Source organism: Delphinapterus leucas, chromosome 8 (assembly GCF_059928025.1).
Source record: "Delphinapterus leucas isolate spDelLeu-1000000601 "Yukka" chromosome 8, BTC_Dleu_Yukka2, whole genome shotgun sequence".
Classification (NCBI taxonomy): Eukaryota; Metazoa; Chordata; class Mammalia; order Artiodactyla; family Monodontidae; genus Delphinapterus; species Delphinapterus leucas.
In genome coordinates, this window is record NC_143136.1 from 58,490,048 (window position 1) to 58,510,011 (window position 19,964).

The 19,964-nt window shown below is 41.0% G+C and overlaps 2 protein-coding genes across 17 annotated transcripts in view; one reads left to right on the forward strand and one right to left on the reverse strand.

Annotated features, from left to right (window-relative positions):
- WIPF1 (WAS/WASL interacting protein family member 1) overlaps positions 1-19,964 on the forward strand; it is a 113,006-nt gene that overhangs the window by 77,131 nt on the left and 15,911 nt on the right. For 2 of the 5 annotated variants that reach the window (XM_089916650.1, XM_022570072.3), the window contains exons 2-3: positions 10,987-11,075; positions 15,272-15,401. In XM_089916650.1, coding sequence (XP_089772776.1) covers positions 11,025-11,075; positions 15,272-15,401 — 181 coding nt within the window. In that variant the 5' untranslated portion in view covers positions 10,987-11,024. Of the gene's footprint in view, positions 1-1,295; positions 1,565-3,752; positions 4,013-10,986; positions 11,076-15,271; positions 15,402-19,964 lie in introns of those variants that run through there. The other 3 variants (XM_022570074.2, XM_022570071.2, XM_022570073.3) reach the window with 3 other exon arrangements.
- LOC111172887 (uncharacterized) overlaps positions 1-19,964 on the reverse strand; it is a 113,550-nt gene that overhangs the window by 3,937 nt on the left and 89,649 nt on the right. For 5 of the 12 annotated variants that reach the window (XR_016394125.1, XR_016394124.1, XR_016394123.1 and 2 more), the window contains exon 3: positions 4,939-5,025. Coding sequence is in view for 2 of the 12 variants with exons in the window: in XM_089916655.1 (XP_089772781.1) it covers positions 4,939-5,025 (87 nt within the window). In the remaining 10 variants the exon portion in view is untranslated. The other 7 variants (XR_016394131.1, XR_016394129.1, XR_016394130.1 and 4 more) reach the window with 3 other exon arrangements.

Sequence of the window (19,964 nt, forward strand, 5' to 3'; positions counted from 1 at the left end):
CTCAATTTTAAAAAACTTCATTCAAGTGGTAATCATCTGAGCCTTCAGCGAGTCGTGGTAGTAACATCAAAGATCAGTAATCACAGATCACCATAACCAATATAATAATAATGAAGAAGTTGGAAATGTTGCTTGAATTATCAAAATGAGACACAAGGTGAGCAAATACTTTGGGAAAAATGGCGCCAATAGACTTGCGTGACTCAGGGTTGCCACAGACCTTCAATTTGTTAAAAAATAATAAAATGTACAATCTGAAAAAAAAGAAAGAAAGGCTTGACACTAAATGTAAAGAGACACATTGAATCAAATAACCACATTAACCCATATTCTACCTTATAATGAGGTTTGGAGGAAGAAAGCCAAAACCAGTAATGTGCCGGTGATTTTTATAACTTTGCTCAATACAAACAGTAGAAGTGAAGACAAACAAATATCAAGAGCCATAATGGATAGAATATTAAAATGGGCATTTGTGTGTGTGAATATTTATGACTTTTGTTAGAAAGTCCTTAGACATACTTAATCCCTGAAGACCATAATCTCAAGAGAATAAATTACTTCCATAGAGCCAAACCAGTGATGGGCCAAGGTTTAAAAATTCCACGTTCCAAACAGTTTAAAGAGAGAAACAGGATTTAATGAGAGTCTGTGGGACTACAAAGAGATGCACTGAAGTTATTAACCAAATTATTTGAAGTGCCTTGAAAGTAAGAGTTTTCTCAGTGTAATATGAATTTTAAATAAATACAATTTTGGTACTTTAAAAAAAATTAAAAAATAAAATAAAACGTAATATCTGCAAAGCACAGTAAAGCGAAGCACAATGAAATGAGTTGTGCCTGTATATCATTTATCCTGACCTGGGCACCAAAACCACGTTTCAAAATTCATTTGCCTTCCTACACCTGACTAGCTCTCTTCACCTGCGTTTATAACTTACTCCCTACCCCGCTCTGTAGATGAGGAAGGATCACTTATGTTATTTATTAGTGCTGCTTAGAGCTTCTAGTTCTTGAGTGACTCTTTCCCTTAATCCTAAATGTTATCATCAATATCGAGAGTGATGCTTTAAAATGGAATTTCTTGAAGGAATCTCACGTTCCGTGAGCAGGTGTTTTTGTGGAGGTGTCTAGAATAAAGTTGGGCTGTTGACCAGATGGAGGTGCTCATCTCCCCTTGTCCCTCTTGTCTCCTCTTGTACCAAAAGGCATGTTACACCTGGTGGGAAGGAGAAACAACTAATTTTCCAAATTTAGGGGTTTCTTCTTGCTTGCTTCTGAAGTAAAGCCTATCTAGCCTTTTTTTCTGCATAAAAGGAGGAAGGAACAAGCAACAAATTAATCAGACAGGAAGTGAATAACCACAGAAGGATATCTGCCTCTGACTCAGTGTGTCACATTTAACGAGAGGCCAGAGCTTGTCCAAAATGGCTGTCCAAAAACGACCCCACGTTTGCCTTAGAAGATGATGCCTTTCTCAGGGACGGTTTTCTCTCTCATATCTTACTTGCTCCCTGTCTGCCTGTGTCCCTGATCATGCCTTCCTGCAGTATCCTTTAACGGTAAGAAAGATTATATTCAAACTAAATGTATTTCCTTTATTCAGTTAGAGGGAAGGACTCGATGGCTTTTGGTGGACCATAGCATGTTGAGATAAAGTTGTTTAATTTTTCAGTAGACTACCATGTGGTCGAGTCCTGTTGCACACAGGACTAGTTTCACCGCTATAGTGATTGTGGGCAATTTAAAACTTGCGTTTTGAACCAAAATGTAAGCGAGATTTTCAGGAGAATTTTTCCTGACCACTGGGCAAGTTTGGATCCACAGGAATTTTTTTCTGCCATTTAAAATGGGGGTTTATGTCAGTAACTGTATCCTTTCGGTGGATGGTGCAATTGTCCACATGACTGCCTTTGAATTGTCACTTTGGCCGACAACAGTAAGTGCTTTTCAAGCAAAAGGAGCCACTGGAAGCTTCAAAGGAAAGTACCGTGGAGCTAAGCTCTTGCCAGTCTGTTGCTACAAACCTGTTACTTAAGTTCAGATCCCAAAGCATTTCTAAGCAGAGTCTTTTAGGACAGTTTGTCTTTTAGAATCATTCTGTTCAACATCCTAACAGTGCGATGCACAATTACTATTGCTAATCAAATTCTGCAGCATTCATTGTAACTAGTTACATTTAATATGATTAATATTTTGACATAAAATAATTGTAATTTTTGTATTTCAAACGGTGTACCCAGAGATCTACAGAGCAGGATTAAGGAAACTTTTTTGTATCAAAAAAAATGCTTTTTTTTTCTTTGGGGCATATATGAAAAAGCAACTTGACTTATATTCCTTTTACCCCGTGGAGAAATATAAAATAAAGCTTTAAAAAGTTAAGAGGGCACAACTTTGGTCAATAAGTTCTTTTAAATAATTCAGTGGCATAACTAGTGTATACAGTAGAAAATAGACAAGTGGTAAAACGAAGAAAAGACTATAGGAGGGTTCTAATTAAGAAAAGTAGGACAGCTTGGTAGAGAGAAAGATAGTGGGAAAGCAGGATAAAGAATAAGACAGGATAGTGAGAGAGGAAGATGAGAAGCCTGAAAAAGATTTTGAGGTCCATTAGTGTGGAAACCATACCCTTACTAGTCACTTGGGCTGTGGGTCTAGCATTATGTGTTAACTTCATAAAGTTATGTTGCTTCTGAACTGGAACATCATTTAGTCGAAATTCTCCTTTTATAGTCTAAAGAGGTTAAATGATTTATCTAAAATCATAGGTTGTTTTCTGATGCTCTTTGAAAAGTTCACCTGTTGGTTAATTGCTCACAGCTCTTCAATTACTCTAATATCTAAACTTTTAAGGATTACACATACTCTGAATGAACTGCAGTATTCAGAGACCTTCCCATGGTGAAGAATTTTCCCTGGGGTCCAGCAGCAATTTCACTCTGATCGTTGATGAAATCAAATTCTAGATCTTCCCTATAGGCTGGAAGTTCCCCAACCTGTGCTAAAATGTAAGAGGAAGTGAGCTACCTAATTCCTGGACCTTTCAAGTTTTACGCACTTTTGAAGTCTGCTTAACATTTCATGAACACGTCATTTTCGTTGGGAGTTTCTGGCTATTTAAATTGTGATTCGTTCCTGCTTTAAGGTTTGACTCATTTTTGTTTTTCCAAATTGTCATACATTTACTTATTGTTGAAAAGAGCATTTCCTCTGGACTATCAAATACCTCTGTCTGTATTTTGCAACCCTGAGTCCTGAACATTAAAACTGAAAAAAAGAATACTAGAATAAGTAATGCCTTAATTAATGTGCTTTTCTGAGAAGCTTAAAGTGCACTTTATATGCACCTCCCTTTGCCATTCATTTGTAATGCAGAAGTTTGCATGGGTCTGCACATGTAGGCTACATCATCAGCTCGTGGTTTCTCTTTCTCATGGTTAAAAAAAGGAAAAGACAGTGTTTATTGAGCGCTCACTGTATGTTAGGCTCTTGACTTTTGCTTATTTTATTTTTTTTAAATGGTAATACTTATTTAGCACTTGCCTCATTTAACTTTTTTTTTTTTTTTTTTTTTTTTGCGGTACACGGGCCTCTCACCGCTGTGGCCTCTCCCGCCGCGGAGCACAGGCTCCGGACGCGCAGGCTCAGCGGCCATGGCTCACGGGCCCAGCCGCTCCGCGGCATGTGGGATCTTCCCGGACCGGGGCATAAACCCGTGTCCCCCGCATCAGCAGGCAGACTCTCAACCACTGCGCCACCAGGGAAGCCCCTCATTTAACTCTTGAATAGTCCTGTTGAGTCGGTACCCTTCTCGCCATTTTATTATGGGAACTGAGGCTAAGCAGCTTGCCCAAGGCCACTAACAACTAACTGTAATTTCAAGAGCTTTTTTCGTAAGTACAGTTAGGAGGCCACAAGATGTCCTTTCCACGAGAATCTGGGATTGTACAAATGCTTTGTTTTAAATGTCACAGCCACAGTAAATATCTTTAAGTGAATAATCTCAGGTAAGACCATTTCCTTTCTAAGTCTTCTGACCTTTTCAGAAGTAAATGTGGTGACTCTTCTGCTTATATTATAAGGCTACACGTTCAATGGTTAAATGAATAAAATATGTTGAGTTTGTTGACCTATATGCTGTATGTGTGCATGAGTGTGTGTGTGTGTGTGTAGTGGAGAACAGGGAGGGGCAGATCTTAATCCTCTGGTAAAACTAAATGTGGTGCTGAGGACTTAGGGAAACGTAGTTTTGAGATTTGAGGCCCTTAAAGAGAGTACTAAAAAAAAAAACAACAACCAGTACTTGTTAGAGATGGGAAGTTGTGGGAGGCAAATTGGTACTTTTTAGTTATGTAGATAAAGTAGAAAAGATTTCTCTTCCCTTTTCCATAGTTAAACAAGGACAAGTAGGTGGGTCATTCAACTTACCTTAATTTTCTCATTTTTGAGAGGGTTTAGCTGTCTATGAATTTGCACTAATTTTTCAATTAAACATGTAGGACAGTGTATTAAAAAATAATTTTACTTCATAGCAACCTTTATTTCCCCAGCAGTTACTCTTACAATAAAATTGTGGGTTTGTGTCCAAGCTCCCCTCTAATCGTAATGACATCGTAGATGCTTCAAAATGTCTTCTCTGAAAAATCCCCCCTACTCCCCAAATTATCCAACTCTTTATCTAAAAGAAGTGTTTCTGAAATAGCCAGGGACCCTCCAAGTACAGCAGAGATACAAACCCTTACCATTGAGAAGACAGCCCGTAAGCAGAATTCACTTAAGCTATTGCCTTAAATGATGATCAACGGAGAAAAGAGCAAGTACATTTTGAGAAATGAGGGGTCCTGTGTACAGCCCAGATTGAGAAAAACAATGATCATGAACTAGGTGAGGCAGTTGCTTTGCTTATAAAGGAAAGCTTGTTTCTTTTCTCTACCTTTGGCTTCTTCTTGGGTTGAGCAGCCTTTTCTGCTTCTCCTCTTGCATTGATTGCCTCATTGCCTTCAGCCCTCTGGAGCTTGGACTGAGGAGAGGAAGAGTCACAATAATAGAAACAAACTTTATGCAAACGTATTAAAAGTTGCTAAAATGGCCAAAAACGACATGCCGGGCTTGGGGGTGGGGCACTGAGCTGTTGCACTGGGCCTGGTATCAGAAAATAGAAACTACGGGCAATTGCAGCTGTGAAAAGACTGGTAAAGAAACAGGATGGCTGTGGTTTGCTGTAAGCATCAATTTTCCTGTTGAGCATTTTTACAGGAAGTTGAAGAACAAAGCCAACTTCATCTTAATTAGTTCTGATGGTTTGCAGATCTTAAACACATCCAACTAAGTTTGTCTCTTGGAGGAGTTTCTAAAGAATAGAACCCAAAATAATCATGAGTAGGAATCCCCAAACTACCAGTGTTAGCAGCAATTTGAGTTTTTGCTAAATGATTTTATTTTAACGGTATAACTTGGAGTAGATTCATTACCTTTATAATGAATGCCTTTGCAATCTTTTTTTTATGGCTGCAATAACTCGATATGAAGTTAAGGGCCTTTCCTTATTAAAACACTGTCGAGTTGTATGTATTATAAATTTCCTTCTGTTAATATTTATTGGTCAAACAGTTGTGCATGTGTGTATTTATATAGATACAAAGAGGTATGTGTATGTTTGTGTATAAAAGCTGGAAAAATATACATCAAAAAGTTAACAAGAATTATCTCTGGGTATTATCAACCCCAACCCTTTTTCACCTAATATTTAATTATTATCAAATGCTTCCTTCAGTGGTTAAATACAACTGTCGTGTTTTATTTTCATCTTTGTATTTTTATATTGTTTATAATTTTCTAAATGAATATATGCTACTTTTGGAAGCAGAAAAAAAATTCTCAAAAATCTAACCTGAAGACGCCAAGAGCACAGCAGATATATATACATGAAAAGGAGTTAAGAGCATTATATATAAAGTAAAATATCAAGGAATATAAATAAAAATAAGATAGAGAATAGAAAGTAATGAGGACAAGAGAACATTGGACGTTAGGATCTTTTCAGTTGTATTATTTCTATTATGTCCTTTCCCTGTACCCCCCCCAACACACACACACACACAGTGATGAATTCAACCTTTTCTGAACAAAAAGTTTACTTTTCTCCCATTCATTTTAGGTAGAATAGTATTTAAGGGTGACTTTTGGCAAGATTTGCATAGCAAAATGCTTTATATTTTTGAATGGTCCAAAATTGTGATAAAACATAACTGGATAAACCTGCTTCTTATCTTCTCTGCTAGAACTTGGCCGATTCACACCCACGTCTTCAGGATTAGAGGCCGGCCTTCTGAGGATTATTTCATTGGACAGTGCTGGAAATCTCTCCCCTCTTCCTGTCATTCTATAGTGTGGGCCTCACATGACATAATCTAGAATGAATTTGACATTGGTTGGAAGAAACTAAGAAACAGTTTATTTAAATAACTTGCCAGTTCTCTTGATCATTTTACATTCAGAGATAATTCTGCTTTCTTAGATGAGCATATTGAAGAAGAAAGCATAAGTTTCCTGGGGCAGCTCTGGACTGAACTCTGGGCTCTGACTGAGTGTCTAGTTGTACATGCTGTTGGGGGAATACGTCACAGTAGGGTGGGGAGCAATTCACTCTTTCTCACAAGGTGTTCCCCATAACCAGTATTACACATTTAGCAGATGGCTCAGGGCCACCAGCTACCCTGGTTGATCTAGGATCAGTGTGTGATGCTGTCCACTGTCCAGCATCATTAAATGATGCTGACGTACTAGAAGTGTAGTAAAACCAACAAAATCATCCATGTCTCTCACAGAACTAGGAAATTCCAGAATTTCTAAATATTGATGTATATTGTGTGCGTACATGTACGTGTGTGTAGGTGACAAAGAAGAGCCAATTAGTGGATTTTTAAAATTAATTAATTTATTTATTTATGTCTGTGTTGGGTCTTTGTTTCTGTGTGAGGGCTTTCTCTAGTTGTGGCAAGCGGGGGCCACTCTTCATCGCGGTGCGCGGGCCTCTCACTATCGCGGCCTCTCTTGTTGCGGAGCACAGGCTCCAGACGCGCAGGCTCCGTAGTTGTGGCTCACGGGCCCAGTTGCTCCGCGGCATGTGGGATCTTCCCAGACCAGGGCTCAAACCCGTGTCCCCTGCATTGGCAGGCAGATTCTCAACCACTGCACCACCAGGGAAGCCCCAATTAGTGGATTTTTGAAGTCATTTATGTAAAATATTCTACTCTGTTCTCTCAACCCAAAGAATCAATTCCATTATGAAAGGTTTATTGGTAGATCCCTCCCCTCATCTCAATAGTTTCCACCAAAAATTTGTTGATTTTTTTAGGGATTCAGTTATTAAATAAAACTTTGGTAATCACTCACGTTCCCTAGGGTTCAGGTTTTTTTTAATATATGTTTTATCTATTTATTTATCTATCTATCTACCTATTTATTTATTTATTTAGGCTGTGTCGGGTCTTAGTTGAGGCATGTGGGCTGTTCATTGTGGCACGTCGATTTTCTCTTCTCTAGTTGTGGCGTGTGGGCTCCAGGGCATGTGGGTTCTGTAGTTTGCGGCATGCGGGTTCCAGTTGAGGCACGGGAGCTCAGTAGTTGTGGCATGCGGGCTTAGTTGGCCCGCAGCATGTGGGATCTTAGTTCCCCTACCAGGGATCGAACCCGCGTCCCCTGCATTGGAAGGCAGGTTCTTTACCACTGGACCACCAGGGAAGTCCCCCCTGACTTTTAATTTCTTTAATGTATGACAGACAATCCAGAGATAGTTTGGGTGAGAAATCAATTGATGGATTTTATTCAAAAGCTATTATCTTATAATTTTCACTGTGGAGAGCAGACATGATAGATAACATGTATTGTTAAAACTGTGTTTATCATTTGCTAGGGCTGCCATATCAAAGTACCACAGACTGGGTGGCTCGAACAGCAGAATTTTGTTATCTCACATTTCTGGGGGTCGGAAGTCAAAGATCAAGGTGTTGGTGAGAGCGCCCATCCGCAGATCCTCTCCCCGTTGTTTATCGGAGGGGACGGGGCAGGCCCAGCCTCTGTGCTCCAGAGGTTTATTTATAAGTCAGTTAATGCACAGAGAGAGCCATAATAGCAACGACAGAAAACTGTAAAATACTTAGATTAAAGAGGCCTTACAGGGTGGCAGTCCCCTGAGAGTGTCCCTGTTCCATCATCTGGCCCCTAAGGCGTACAGAAGTTCAATTTTATCTTTGCAACCAGAGACTGGTTTATGAGAACCAAACCCGTAAGAGGTTCCCGGTAGCTGATCAGAATCCACTTCTTCCTCCGTATTAACAGGATGGCAGGTTAGCTGGTGAGCGTAGAACCTGACACAATGGAGTGTTGAGGGCCTTTCATGCACTGAGCACGTGGACAGTCTGTCCCATGGAGCCCATCTCTCGGGCCCTCTGGGTGGACCCGGCCACCCCTTACTTGGTTAGCTCACTCCTCAGCTGTTCAGACCATTGCTTTGGCCATAGCAGCTCTGACAGTTGGGCCTGAATCCCGTTTCAGATCCCCGTCCTTCCTCCTGGTCCTAGGACACAACCCTGAGGCTTCTGGAGGTGCCCCTGCAGCTGGAGCACCCCCTTCATAGGCCTCCAAACACAGGCCCCCCAGCCCTCCTTATTACACTGCCCGTGTAGCCCCACAGGGGACCGATTGGTGTCACCCAGAAAAGACCAATGTAAGGAACAGATTTTAAAAGAACCCCTGTCTGAGACAGGCTCTTATTGAAAACCGGATTCTGACCGAGTTTACAGGTGAGCTGCAGTACTAGTTAGCCCTTTACCTGCCTAAAAATGCTTATCTAAGAAGAGCAGGGATCAAAAGGACTTGATGTGAATGAGTTTCGCGGGTCTTTTAGCGAGTTATTAATTTCTCTGAGTCCCAGCGTCCTCCTCTGTAAAATGAGTGGAATTATGCTAGTTTGCAGTGTGGTCATAAGTATTCAAGACGACAGAAATAAAGTGCCCTTTATCATCCAATTGACTGTTAATAGATGAGAGCAGCTCTTGCTGCTCTAGAGTTTTTAAAATTTCATTTTCTAGATGGCACTCAGAATAGAACTGTCAGAAGCTCTCTTGATTCCTGTCTTCCAGTAGCTTTGACAAGTTTGGCCATGTCCTCTTAGCTTTTCCATTCCATTACTGTCACAGAAAGCAAGCCATCCAGCAAAACTTCTACAGAAAGTAACAGCTGACCCTTGAACAATGCGGGGGTTAGGGGCACCGACCCTCTGCACGCAGTCAGCCCTCTGTATCCACGGGTCCTCTGCACCCGGATTCCGCATCCTCGGATTCAACTACCCATGGATGGTATAGTACTATAATGTTTACTACTGAAAACAATCCACATCTAAGTGGACCCGTTGTTCAAGGGTCATCTGTATTTGTTTCAAGGTATAAGTTTTCCACGTTAACTTTCAGTGGTTGAACTAAGTTAATACTTAAAATTGTTTTTTCTTTTGGCCATGCCACGTGACTTGTGGGGTCTTGGTTTCCCGACCAGGGATCGAACCTGGGCCCCCGGCAGTGGAAGTGCAGAGTCCTAACCACTGGACCCCCAGGGAATTCCCTAATACTTTAAATTCTAAGAGGTTGTTTTCTGCAATTAAGAGACTATTGAAAATAAAAGATAATTCTGAGGTTTGAAATTCAGGACACATGTTCCACAGAAACAATGTTATTCAGGTGGTCAGTGTTCCAGGCTGCTCACTTGGTTTAAGGCTCTACCACCAGGCTTCTCAAATGCATGTGAATCACCCAGGGATCTTGTGAAAATGCTGAAACAAATGCAGTGCAGGCAGAGGGACTGAGATTTGATGTTTCTAACAGCTCTGGGTGATGCCCCGCTGCCAATCCGGGAGCGCTGCTGATCCAGGAGTGGCAAGATCTGGGTGGGAGAAGCTGGGATACGGAGGGGTGAGCACGTGGGTGAGGGCTGCAGCCTGGGGCTTCTGCTTAGACCCAGGGATGGGACTCCGAGGACTGAGGGAAAGGGAGACAGGGTTCATTGCTGGCACAACTCTGGGGGCACGTCCTCGCCATTGTTTCTTCAGCCCCTGATGTTTGCCAGGCTGCCCCCTTCGCCGCTGCTACCCACCAGGGCTTCCCTGCGCTGTCTCACCGCCACGGAGTCTGGCCTTCCCTTTGTCCCCAGAGCAATCAGACTCTGCAGAAAGCCTTTCTAAGGAAGCCTATTAGTAGTAAACAGCCCAGAGTCAGAGGTTTGATTCCTCCTCTCTTTTTTCACCTCTTTTTTCCCGCTTGGATCCTGTAAGGAAATGCCAAGTAGCATAGAGGTAGGAATCCAGCCTCCTTGCCCATCTTATCTTCCCGTATTCCCATCTCCTTTCCCCGGAGGACTGTAAGAACTTTGAGGGCAAGTATAGAAATATAGATTCATCTTTGCATTCCTGGGTGCTACCCAGACCTAGACAAATGTCAGGAATCTCAGAGAAGAAAAGCAGCGGAGTAGAGAAGAAACGTCAGGAATGTTGGAGAAGAAAAGCGCGGGCACGGAGTGGGCGGGAGAACGGGAGAGGGCTGCGCCATGGAGATGAGTGAAGAGGAGCCACTTGAACATCGGACTCGGCCAGGATACATTTCTAGCCGTTTCCTAATAACCTCCCAGCTTACTCGGGCGGCAGGCCAGGGTCCTTCCCCCAACCTGCTTTGGTGGTGGTGGGATTGAGCAGCATGAGGCACTGAGTTTTGCTTCCAGTATCTCCAGGCACTTTGGCTGAGAAGCCTTCCCCGCTGACCTCCTTCCAGAATAGTAACATCCTAGCCATGCCGTAAAGCAATTCCACCTCTTATAAAAGGTGGGCTTCGTGAATAGCTGCCACTTTGACGGGAAAGCGGGAAGGAAGATTAGGATGGAGTATTACTAAGAAGTCTAATACGTGATGGTGCTTTGTTTCTTTTTGTTTTTACAGATTTGTCAGCCAGACTGCTGAAAGCGTAACTATCCAGGATGCCCGTACCGCCCCCTCCAGCACCCCCGCCACCGCCCACGTTTTCTCTGGTGAGTGATTCTCCCCATCCATGGCCCACGCACGAAGCAAGCTAAACAAACTTGAACCTGGCACACGTGTATTTGTTTTCAGTGTATTCACATTCTGGCTTAAATATGAATGAAATGGTAAGCTTTCCAGGTGCTGGAGTAAATAAGCCAGAGCCTAAGATGCAGCAGATAACAATACGAAAATGTTTTGTAGTCTAAGGTCTCATGTGATGCATAGGACACGCATGGAATGTGGATTAGTTAGGTTTCCTCTGCCTCGTCCATCAAGGAGACACGTCCTGTTCATTTGAACATGCTGGCCCAAGATGGTTGGCAGGAGCGGTTCTGCCCAGCCTGCACTGTTTTCAGCTTCTAGCCTTTAACATCTGGTCAGGATAGTCCAGAGACCCAGTCTGCCTGTCTGAAAATGCATCCATTAAAGTGTCCTCCAGACTCACTTTCTTTTTCTCTGCCTTTCGCCATCTTTCTTCCCACTCTGTTTTTGACAAATAACCCCCATCTTCCACTCCCCCCTCCCCCCCCACTTACTTCGCCCTTTAAATCCATCCTCGCAGTTCCATGTGTACTTTCCTAAGGAACTTCTTCCCTGGGCTCATCCTGGCCCCCTGATGGACCCATCCTCAGAAGTTAGTGCACCCTCTTCCAGGAAGCCAGCAGCCCTCCCTGCAGTGATACGGAAGGTCTCCCAGATGCACCCCCCCCCAGTATGTGAGGCCTTCGCTGCTAAGGAGCCTCCCAGTGATGGGCCCTTCACTTTTCACTTGAGGAAACTGGAGCTCAGAGAGGAAAAGTCTCTTGCCTAGGCTTCCATGGTACACATTTTTTATAACCCAGCTAAGGCTGGAACCTAGCTGGAAGAAGAGACCATTGATTAGCTCATTGCTATTCCAAGTGTGATCCTCCAACTCCTGGATAGAGTCCCCAAAAAATAAGTACAGAAATTTAGAGTAAGCGCTTAGAAACACTTATAGCAATCTGATAGTGGTGTTATGTCTATTGTTTCTAAGATTGTATTTTGTGTGTCTTTTTTAAACTGATCCATTTTTCTAATAAGTCATTGTTATTTTACAAAATATCGGTCCATGACGGATTGGAAATTTTTTTCTTAAAAATTCGTCCTTCCCGGGCTTCCCTGGTGGCGCAGTGGTTGGGAGTCCGCCTGCCGATTCCGGGGACACGGGTTCATGCCCCTGTCCGGGAGGATCCCACATGCCGCGGAGCAGCTGGGCCCGTGAGCCATGGCCGCTGAGCCTGCGCGTCCGGACCCTGTGCTCCGCAACGGGAGAGGCCACAGCAGTGAGAGGCCCGCGTACCGCAAAAAAAAAAAAAAAAAAAAAAAAAAATTCGTCGTTCCCTTAGATAAGTTTGAAAAGCTGTGATCTGGCTAACATAGAAGGACTAGTTTATATTTCCCCAAAAGTATAGGTTTTGCACCACCGCTGAGTCGTATGTGCCTTGATTTTTTTTTTTAATTTTAATGCTCATGTTTAATATGTATTCTAAAAGTTATAATTGGCACACCCAGGGTTTAATAGTGAGTTAATTTAAAAGAAATGTTCATTGAGAAATAGTATAGTAAATAATATAGTGAATTAACTTAATGAAAAATATTAAATAATAACACAGGTAGCATGAGAAGATGACAAAAGTCACAAAAGTTGTACCAGAATGGTTGAAGTTTGGGACACCCTGGTTTATCCTATCCACTCATTTCTATCCATTATTCCCTGACTAAAAGCAAGATCCTAGAGAGACAGGATCTAGAGATGAGAAAAGGGAAATGTTGGTGGCCATCGTAGGACACCATCCAGTGGAACAGCACAGTCAAGAGATAAGTCAGCACCCAAGGAGGTCAGGTGTCAAAATAAATTTTGAGGCAGAACAGGAGGCCAGGGAGGGTTGCTGATCCAAAACCATGAAGAGAACCAACGTGGACATGGCACTTAACCTCTAGACGCCTCAGGTTTTTTCATCCTTAAAACGAAGACAATAGGTAATTCAAAAAGCTCTTTCTAAGATGTCCAAGGCATGTTGTTAAGTTATAAAAACAAGTTTCAGAGCAATAGAGGATGATCCCATTAGCAAAAGCAAACTGTATATGCAAAGAGCCTTTCTGGAACTGACTGCCAAGAAGCTCTTAACAGGCTTGCTTCAGAGGAGGGTTGGAGGCCAGTGGGGAAAGGGCATTTTATTTATTAATTTTTTTTCAACTGAGATATAATTGACATATAACATTGTATAAATTTAAGGTGGACAGCACATTGATTTGATACATTTATGTATTATAATTACCACCATAGTTTTAGCTAACGCCTCTATCACATCACATAATTATCATTTCTTTTTTGTGGTGAGAACATCTAAGTTCTGGTCTCTTAACAGCTTTGAAGTATATAATACAGCATTGTTAACTATAATCACTATGCTGTACATTAGATTTCCAGAACTTATTCATGTTTTAGTTGCAAGTTTGTACTCTTTTAACACCTCCCCATTTCCGGGGAAGGGCATTCTAGACCCCGCGTTTATCCTTCTGTCAGGTTATAGGGAAGGCTCCGGAGTCAGGCTGCCAGGCTTTGAATCCGAGCTCCTCCTCTTACCAGCTGGGTAACTGGGTTGATGATTTAACTTCCCTGTGCCTCAGTTTCCTTGACTCTAAAATGAAAGTCATGACTCACAGGGTTGATGAATTAGTATACTTAAAATGCTAAAAATGGTGCCTGACCCATAGTAAAAGCTATATAAATGTTAGCTGTTATTATCGTGAGCAAGTACTACTTTGTAATTTAATTAAGACCCTTTCAGTTTCATACACAGAGATTCTGTTTAGCCTGCTTCAGGGTTTTTCTTAGCTCTCCCTCTGCCTCTAATAAATAGCTGGGTCAGGTATCAAGCTAAACTTGCCCAGGTTTACTCCTTGTAGCCCTTGCTGGCATCTGTGAAATCAGAGCCTTTCAGAAGGGCTGGGGCGAGCCTCAAAGGACTCTCACGGCTGCCAGAAGTACCACTGGGTTTGGGGAAGACGACTCTCCCCAGGACCAGGCCAGACCAAGCCAGTTTCCAAGTGTGACAGACACAGGTACACGCCTACTTCCGAGTCCATTTGCTGGCGTCTTAGTGTTCCCACTCCCTAAAAGAACCCTGAAAAAACAAAATCCCAATTTCACAGTAAGAATCTTTCCCAGGAATTCTGAAATTATAGAAAATACCCAAAGGTTTTATTTATTTTTTTTATTTTTTGGCTGCTCATCGCAGCTTGTGGGATCTTAGTTCCCCGACCAGGGATCAACCCCACACCCCTGCAGTGGAAGCACGGAGTCTTGACCACTGGACCGCCAGGGAAGTCCCCCCAAAGGTTTTAAAGCAGCACCATTGTCAGCTGTGCAGTCTCTGTGGGCTAAGCTTTCAAAGGGATTAGGGAACTATGTTCAATATCCTGTAATAAACCATAATGGAAAAGAATTTAAAAATAAAAAAAAATTTTAAAGGGATTAAACATCAGGAACACCTTAGCCCAGAGGAACATGAAGGGAGTTGGGGGGTAATGGAAATGTTGTATATCTTGATTGTGGCGGTGGCTACACGATTGTATATGTTTGTCAGAATTCACAGGACTGTACACTAAAAGGGTGATTTTACTATTTGTAAATTATACCTCCAATCTGCCTTAAATTAAAAAGAAAAAAATCTCGTCAGTGTAACCAGAGGGAATTATTTTCTAAAATTTTGCTGGATTAAAAAAAAATACAGCTGACCCTTTTTGATAAAGACAATTTTCCTCTTGCACCAGGTTAGTTCCAAAAGACAAGAAAGTGATGTTCTTCAGAGAACATTCTAGAGGATGAAGCCTCACAGTATCCTGCAAATTCCTCTCAGATTTAAAATTCCCTGCTCGTTTCTAGCCATCCACCCCTTGCTCTGTTGGTTACAGCCAGATTGTGGTCTGAATTTTCAGAGACTTTTATCAGGGAGTGACTCTTCCTGCATTAAAAATGAATGTAATGTATTGCTGCATCTGCTCCCAAATGTCTGGGTCTTAAAAAGAGTGACATCGGGTCTAAAACTTGTAGAGAATTTACAGCCTATTGCCAAGAATCTTAATAACAAGCTCCCAATGCGCTAGCTGTCCCCACCGAGTGTTGTACTACATGATTTTAATTCAAAAGATGAATACGAGTTTGCGTGTTTCCTTTCAGGCCAATACAGAAAAGCCTACCTTGAGTAAGTCAGAGCAGGCTGGAAGAAATGCTCTTCTCTCTGACATCAACAAAGGGAAGAAACTAAAGAAGACAGTCACCAATGACAGAAGTGCACCGATATTGGACAGTAAGTGAAAAAAGTTATTTTCCATGGAGATAAATGGTTTATGACCTAACAATCAACTCTACTCTTTCCACCAAAAAAAAAAAATTTTTTTTTTTTTTGGTTAACAACAGCTGCAAAGCTAGCAGAATAAGGGACTGTATCACTCATTGTAGGCCATGGCTCTGGCTTGGGTTCCCTCTAATGCTGCAGGAAGCCAGTATAATAATTCTTTGTCCAAGACACACACAGCAGCAATTCTCTGAATTATTCACAACTCTTTACAGCACTTTCTGGAAATTAACCCTTTGCTCATCTTACCACAGAGCAAAAGGCAGCATGAAATATGGAAAGAGCCCTAGTCTTGGGATCAAAGGATGTAGGTTCGAGCCCTGACCATCTCCAACCCTTTGTCTTCATTTGTAAAATGGAGATAATACCTGTTCTACTACCCTCACAAGTTTGTTGTGAGCATCAAATGAGACAATGCTTCTGAAAGTGTTTTGTTGCCTGGAATGTATAATTCAAGTGTAGTTATGATTATTAGGGGGTTAGAGAGAGAGGAAATGAGATCACAGCTTTGCTTATTGACCCATCATAAATCTGAGATACTTTCTGGAACAAGGCAGGGTATGTGTAAACAAACAAGTACCCACCATACAGGTGGGTACTTGTTAACATTTACAACAGAATGAAACATTACAGATGGCTAGAATCTACCGGAAGTTAATTATTGGGCCTCAAGACTATCATCTCACACTCCTCACACATTTCCACTGCCAGCCAGATGTGCCCAGAATTCATCCTCGACCACAGATGCCACTTGGACTCAACAGGAATTAGACTGTCCTAAACTCACCAGAGGGAGTTTGGAGACAAGTGAATAACGATGTAGGATTTTGGCCAAGTGGAGGAATTTCTAGGAAAAGTGCCTAACGAGTAGAAGAGAAAGATCAGCGTTAGGTGAGAACATTGGTGAGGGAGGAAGGTGGAAAAGAGGAAGACCAAGACAAAGGCCTTTGAGTTTTGCTCTGTTACCAGGCAAGGTGGTGCAGATGGAATGCACCACACCTCAGTGGAACTAGAGGGTCTTTGACTTTTGACGAAGTCTTACCTCTGGGTCAGAATGCCCACAAAATGGTGTGGTTATTGTATAGCCAATTGCTTAGTTTTCCTGATCTGTGTCACAAGGTTCTCCCTGGGGTTGCCCAGCCCAGTCGCTTCTTTCTGGGGAGCTCTGGTCCAATAGCCATTGAATCGTGGTGCCTGGGATGGGGCCAGAGGAACTCCACAAACTGCCAACCTCTAGACCAGAGCCCAGTGGTTCTCTCCACTACGAGAGGGAGCCTAGGCTCTGGAGAATTCCCTAGATGTTGAAGGAGAATGGACAGTCTGGGGCCTAGTCCTGAATCCACTAGTGGAAGTTCATTATATTCTTCAAGATACACTTCTCTCATTAAATGGAAAAGAGTGTTAGTTCTCCCTCCCATCTGCTCAGTGATGTTTAAGAATGCACTTTGCCTTGTGGACACCAGATGCAACCCAATGCATGCCCTTGTTGTCCATGAACTTAACTGGACGCTAACACTGTTGTTAGAAGCTCTTTGCAAGTGGCAAAGTCCATCCATGGCTTTGTATTTGTTTGCAGGTGAAACCTCCCTGGGTTCTATGTCAAAATGTTGACCATGGTTATGCAGGACATAACTCTTGAGGTCAGCTTTGTCCTCCAATTTAATTGTTAGCAGAGTGACCTAGAGCCAGTTAGCTGTCCTCAACTAGTGTAGCTTCTCTATCGGAAAGCTGTACAACTGTTGCAAGTTAAGAACACTAGTGGACGATGTCTGATAGAACAAGTTCATCGATCTCTTTGAATGTTCAATACCAGGTAAAGGTGTCCTATGAAATGCAGTATTGCAGAATGCATCGTTCATCAACCAATAACGTTTTAATGTCAAGGGCATTATTAATATTATTGGCAATAATTTAAATGAGTAAAACTTTTAAATTTTATATGGAAGCAATTTTGCATGCACTTCCAGAAATTGTTATTCTAATTTGATATATCGTACTAGGCAAAGTAATTCTTGTGAGTTCAGTATCAGATTGTTTCTTCTATCAGCAGAGTTCCCATAAGTATCCCAGAAAGTTCCACACCTAGAAAAGATACAGAGCTGACACAGACTTATGATCAATCTAACCCAGAAAAAAAGAAAACACAAATGAATAAATAGAGCTCAGAAAGCAGATTAAATAAAAGATTCAAAGCAGATTTTCTAAAATTAAGGATGCTACAATGAAGTTATTCTTAAAGAATTTAACTTTTTAAGAAAAGTACAAATTTACCAAAAATCATTCATGAAGCTTCAGTGAGCAAGGAAAAAGTTGAAAACTTTATCAAATTACTTTTTCTCTAAAAAGCTTTAGAGCCAGATGATTTTATCAGAAAATTATTTCAGATTTTAAGAAACAACAAATTCAAATGCTATATAAATCATTCCTAAATGCAGGAAGACATGGAAAGCTATCTGTTAGGTATAATGAGATTGGCATGATCTTAATATCAAAACATGACAAAGGCAGCATATATACAGAAAGAAAGCTGGTGTATCAGTGTCTCAGGGGACACGTGGCAATGCCTGGAGGCATTTTTATTTATCACAACTTGGTGAGGGAGGGTTCCTACTGACACCTAGTGGGTAGAGGCCAGGGATGCTGTAAACATTCTACAGGGAACAAGACGGTCACCCACAACAAAGAATTATCTGACCCCAAATGTCCATAGTTCCAAGGCTAAGAAACCCTACTATAGACCACTTATGATCACAGACGAGAGGATACTAACTAAAAATCCAAAAACTCTAATTCAATAGTATGTTAAAAAAATAATTCACCAAATCTAGAGTTTGTCTCATTTTTAATGTTAGAAAGTCTGTATATCCATCATATCAAATAAGGAAAACCATATAATGATCTCAGTAGATCCTGGATAGGCATTTGATAAAATTCCATGCCATAAGAAAGTCTTAAAAACCCAGAGTGGAAGGATCCTTGCTAACCACGAATACTTAGAAAAAAAAGTTATTTCAAACCAACAGTCAGTATGTAACTTGGGGGTTTCCCTGGTGGTGCAGTGGTTAAGAATCCGCCTGCCAATGCAGGGGACACGAAGTCGAGCCCTGATCCAGGAAGACCCCACATGCCGCCGAACAACTAAGCCCGTGCGCCACAACTACTGAGCCTGTGCTCCGCAACAAGAGAAGCCACCCCAATGAGAAGCCCGTGCACCACAACGAAGAGTAGCCCCCGCTCGCCACAACTAGAGAAAGTCCGCACACAGCAACAAAGACCCAATGCAGCCAAAAATAAACAAATAAATTTATTTTTTTAAAAATGTAACTTTGAAACATTAGAGGCATTCTCATTAAAATCAAAACATGATTTCCTTTATTTTTAAAATACTAATAACGTTAAAAATTTATGTTTAAGATAAATATATAAATGTATATTCTTTATAATTATTTTAAAATAAATTGTCTTTAAATAAAACATTAATAACTTACACTGTTATGGAAGCTCAGTCATCAAAGTAATTTCTTATATAAAACAGAAATAAGATACACAACTCTTAGAAAAGAAGGCATACACCTTACCTTTATTATTTGCAGAGCATTTGTCTACTAGAAAATCCAAGGTAAAAAATAAATTTTAATTCTGAAAATGCAGGAAAGTGATTTATTAGATATCAAATGAAATTTCCTGATGCCAATAATAACCAAGTCCAAAATATAGTAGGAAAAACATTCCTTTCATAATTTCAACAAACAAAAATGTATTTGAAGTGACTCTAAAAGAACTATGGGTGACCCACATCATGAAAATTACAAAACTTTACTGAATAAATCAGAAGACATGGGAAAATATACCATGTTTCCATAAAGTCTAAATATCATGAAAGTGTCAGTTCTCCCAGATTAATTTGTAGATCTCGTGTAATACTTACCAAAGACTCAACAAGGTTTTCCAGGGGTAGAACTTTAAACAGTACTTAACCTCATAAAACATATATACATACATAAATTGTTAAGAGACAATTTTTTAAAGAGGGTATAATCATTGCTCTAATACAGATATAAAATAAACATATATCAAAGATTTTATTTAGCTCATTAATTAATGAGGGAACCAATATAATGTTATCAATTCAAAGGAGAATTCGAAGTACCACACATATGTAGGCAGGTGAGTGTTGAAATGAATTTACAAATAGGTGCAAAACAGGTCAATCAATTGCATGACACTGAACACAACCAATATGCATTTCTATGGACAATTATCATTTGCATTATTATCAGTTTTGTACAATTTGATAGAGTTGCAGACTAGCTCAAAGGCAATGGGAAATAACCCAGAAGGCTAGACTGGATACTTACTAATCTTTTTCTTTCTTCTTCTTCCTTTTTTTTCTTGTTTTCTTGTTTGCCTATTTTGAAATCTTTCACAGCTTTTTGGCAACAAATGCAAAATAAAACAAAATCTTTGCATCGTCTCAAGTTGCAAAGAATTTAAAAAATGTTAAAGTCTACTGTT